The sequence below is a fragment of the Myotis brandtii genome, unplaced genomic scaffold (assembly GCF_000412655.1).
Source record: "Myotis brandtii unplaced genomic scaffold, ASM41265v1 scaffold482, whole genome shotgun sequence".
Taxonomy (NCBI): Eukaryota; Metazoa; Chordata; class Mammalia; order Chiroptera; family Vespertilionidae; genus Myotis; species Myotis brandtii.
In genome coordinates, this window is record NW_005368420.1 from 420,146 (window position 1) to 424,349 (window position 4,204).

The 4,204-nt window shown below is 45.6% G+C and overlaps 1 protein-coding gene across 1 annotated transcript in view; it reads right to left on the bottom strand.

Moving 5' to 3' along the window:
* LOC106727807 (disintegrin and metalloproteinase domain-containing protein 1a-like) overlaps positions 1 to 3,137 on the bottom strand; it is a 7,648-nt gene extending 4,511 nt beyond the window's left edge. The window contains exon 1 of the mRNA XM_014547703.1: positions 896 to 3,137. Within this exon, the coding sequence (XP_014403189.1) occupies positions 896 to 3,137 (2,242 nt within the window). The remainder of the gene's footprint in view (positions 1 to 895) is intronic.
* Between the last annotated feature and the right edge of the window lie 1,067 nt (positions 3,138 to 4,204).

The window sequence follows — 4,204 nt, forward strand, 5'->3', positions numbered from 1 at the left end:
TAAAATAAAATATTTTTATTTCATGGGTATACTTATTCAGTTCAATGAGAACTACAAATCAAATAACCTTCCTAATACAATGTGTAGTTGTGATTTGGAAGAAAAAAAAACTGGCACAGATATATATGTCAAAAACAGAGGATGGAAGGTAGCATTCTCTGAAAAACTGGTAACTCAAAAATTGGCCCAACTGCCCTAACGGGTTTGGCTCAGTGGATAGAGTGTCAGCCTGGGGACTGAAGGGTCCCAAGTTCGATTCCAGTCAAGGGCATGTACCTTGGTGGTCAAGGGCATGTACCTTGGTTGCGGGCACATCCCCAGTAGGGAGTGTGCAGGATCTCACTGATTCTAACTCTCTATCCCTCTCCCTTCCTCTCTGTAAAAAGTCAATAAAGTATATTAAAAAAAATTGGGCCAACTAGGACAAGACTCTGATAGGAATGATCCATGAGAAGAGTTTATTTAAATGACTTAATGAAATGTGAAAAAGGAAAATATAGTAAAATGTTTTATAAATTATTTCACTTATACACATATAATTAATTAGTAAAAGATAGAAGAAAATCCCTCCTTTACATTAGCACATTTCTATAGTCTTTACAGTCCCCATCAGAGCCACTTCTGCTGTCAATACCCACTTCACATTTACTCTACTGAGCCTCTTCCGCCAAGTGTCTGAAGTGCTTGCTATAGAAGACTTCTTCCTATCACTACTCATTTTCTGTTGTTGACCCTTCCTCTCTTAATGTCGTCGTCCTCTTCTTATGCAAGTGTTCTCTTCTTTTGGAGGCCGCTTGTGAGCTCTGTAAAAAATCCTCGTCAGCCCCAAGATGGACACCAATAATTAGACCGAAAAATATTACAAAAAATAAAAAACAGTAAAAGAAGATACACAAACAAAAAATAATTATTACTAAAACAAAAAAGGGGAATACAAACAATAACACATCCTGGCTTTCATTTCCATCTCTATTCTCACCACCTTTGCCAAAATTTTCATGATCAACACTATAACTGTTCTTTTCCTCACTTGGATTTTCAACCTCTGTTTTGCCAGGAGAACCACTGTCCACACTCCCCCCATTTCCTGGAGTTCTGCAGTCGGGGGGTGCATAGCCAGCCTCACAGTGGCAGTGCCTTACATTGTTACAGACTCCTCTCCCATTGCACATTTCTGCTGGTCTGCAGTCATAGTTGAGCACAGCACGGTCAGTGCAGGAGTAATTCATGCAGACTTTGTTTGGGGCACAAGCAGTGCCAGAGTGCACATCTCCCTCATCAGGGACATCAGTAATGTTATAGACATCCAAGCTCCAGCAGAAGTCACCTTCATAAGGAATCTGGATCAGTGTGTGATGGGGTTTGATGGATGGGACCCGTCTAATATTTGTACATATAATTTTCCCACAAAATACATTATCATCAAAACACTTAACATATCTTGACATTGCTGAGGTGGGATGGCCACAGTTTCCAAACCGGTCCCCTTTGCTGTTCATTGAAATGTAACAGTTTTCTGGGGCTGACCGTGCAGTGTCCCCATACATAGCCATGCATTGATTATCAGGGTTCCTACACAGACCCCCAACACAGTAGTGCAGTCTACCGCACGACGTCCCATCTTGCTTATAGGTGTCTGTGGGGCACTCTGCAGAGGTACCATCACAATACTCTGGGAGGTCACACTCTCCCAAAGCAGAACGGCACATGAATCCCTTATTCTTCAATCGGCAACCAAAACAGCAGAGTCCATCACTACATTCTGCACTCCCCTTCAGCCTACATGTTTGGTCACAGCACGGGTCAGTGTAACAGGCAGAACCACAGTCACACTGCTCCTCACCCTCCACCACACCATTTCCACAGTAGGAACCCCTCCGCAAGCGGCCTTTGTGCCGCTGAGGGTTGTTAAATAGGCAGGCCCCTCTGTGTTCCTGGAGGAACTGGTAGAAGTCGTCAGAGCTACAGTTGCTGAAGCCACTTTCTTTAGTGATATTGTCCTGCATGAGGCAGAGGGGTTTGTCTCTACAAATGCAGGCTGAGTGGTCGTGCCGAATACCCAAGTTGTGCCCAAGCTCATGGACCATGAGCGCTGCAAACAGCAGGACATCTTCATGATGGAAGGATTCAACAGCTGCTGCAAAACCACTTGAACAGGCACCATTGAGAAATGCCTGTCCCATACCCTGTGCAGGATGCTGTCCGACAATCATGTGGGCAACATCATGCTTCACACGATGGAGGAGCTTCTCTTGTCTCCAGCTGTTGAAATTCCCGAGTGTAACTTGCAGGTCCACTGGGACCTCTATGAGGTCCCCCTCGGTCCAAATCTCCATTCCAGCCAGCACCACCTCTGTGTTTATTCCCCTAGTGAAGCTGTTGGCCAGGGCAATGATGTGCATCACTCTCTGGACCGTCTCATTGACGTTACTGCCCCACATTTGGAACCGCTGGTTGTTGACCACAACAAACATCTCCACATACTTGGTGAGTGACCACAAGTAGGACAGCTCCTGTAGACCGCCAGGCTTCCTGCTCCCTTGTTGTCGGCTGGTGGACACCACTGTGCTGTCTTTGGAAGTGACACTGCAGGAGACTGGAGCTTGATGGGCCATGGTGTACAACACATGTTCAAACCGTTTTGAAGAGTCCATGGGCTCAATGCCATAGGATTTCCCCTCCTTAATCAGGATGCCCCTGAGGCCTGAACAGGTGTTGACAGAAACAAAAGAACCCGGGAGTCCTTCTATGTAGCCTTCATAGTGACAGTCATGTGAGATGAAAGGCATTTCTTGTCCCAGGATGCCATTGTGGTAGCTGAAGACTGGAAAGTTCTTGATAAAATAGTCTGTCTTCACTTTCAGGTGAATCACCTGTTTCTGGCCCTGCATAGATATCACATAAGATGCCTTTTGCCTTGTGTCTTGCCTTCCCTCAACTGTCAGAGCCTTGGGGATGACTATTTCATAGGACAAATAATATACTGACCCCAGGTCACAGCACAAGTTTGGCAGGAAACTCAGTACCAACACCAGCACAATCCCCAACCTGACAGGTGAAGATCCTGGCACCAGTACCAGCGCCAAGCCCTTCATCTGGGCAGCCCAGTTCTGAAGCACTCTGCTTGTCTCATACATAACCTCTTGGTTCCTCTGTAGAGAAGGTGGGCACTGACATGGCCCTAGTGAATCAGTGGCTGATGCAGGGCTTCTGTCCTTGAGCAGAAGCGCTCCTTGACATACAGACCGTTAGGCACTGGCATTAGCTGCAGGTGTTGGCTGGCTGCATAAATGGTGGGTACTGCCTACCTCTGGCTGTGTCCTTTCTAGTCTCTCTGACCTCTCTTATCCTTCAGATAGTGTCCTTTTTGTGACTTCGTTCCATAGCATTAGCTTCAGTGATCCTTGGCTACAGTCCTTTGATATTGTGGTGATGTAATTACCAAGAAGGACTGCAAACCCTGGGAGAGGAAACAAAAACTCTGTGCCTTCCTCAACTGTGCCACACGGAACTTCCACCCTCCTGTGTCCGTTGCTCAGCCAACTACTAATGTTCCAGACCAGGGGGCTTGGAGATCATTGGTGGGCACACTCCATTGCCCATTTCCCCTCTTCTAAAATTCTTGCTCTGTAACATATAAGCATCAAATTCAGGATATTATTGATCTCTCAATGAGGCTTTATAGTGTTATGCACATCTCTGAAGGCAGGCTGTTAGATAAGACAAGGTGGTGGCTGTCCTGTGCCTCAGGGTAGACCAGTGATGGCGAACCTATGACATGCGTGTCAGAGGTGACACTCGAACTCATTTTTTTGGTTGATTTTTCTTTTCTTTTTTTTTTTTTAATTAAATCTTTATTGTTCAGGTTACATTTGTTCCTCTTTTTTTCCCCCCCATAACTCCCCTCCTCCCAGTTCCCGCCCCCCCCTCCGCCCTCACTCCCCCCCCCCTGTCCTCATCCATAGGTGCACGATTTTTGTCCAGTCTCTTCCCGCATCTCCCATTTCCCTTTCCCCCCCAAGAATAGTCAGTCCATTCCCTTTCTATGTCCCTGATTCATTATAATCACCAGTTCATTCTGTACATCAGATTATTTATTCACTTGATTCTTAGATTCTTAGATTCATAGATGCATGTTTGTTGTTCACAATTTGTATCTTTACCTTTTTCTTCTTCCTCCTCTTAAAGGATACCTGGATACCTT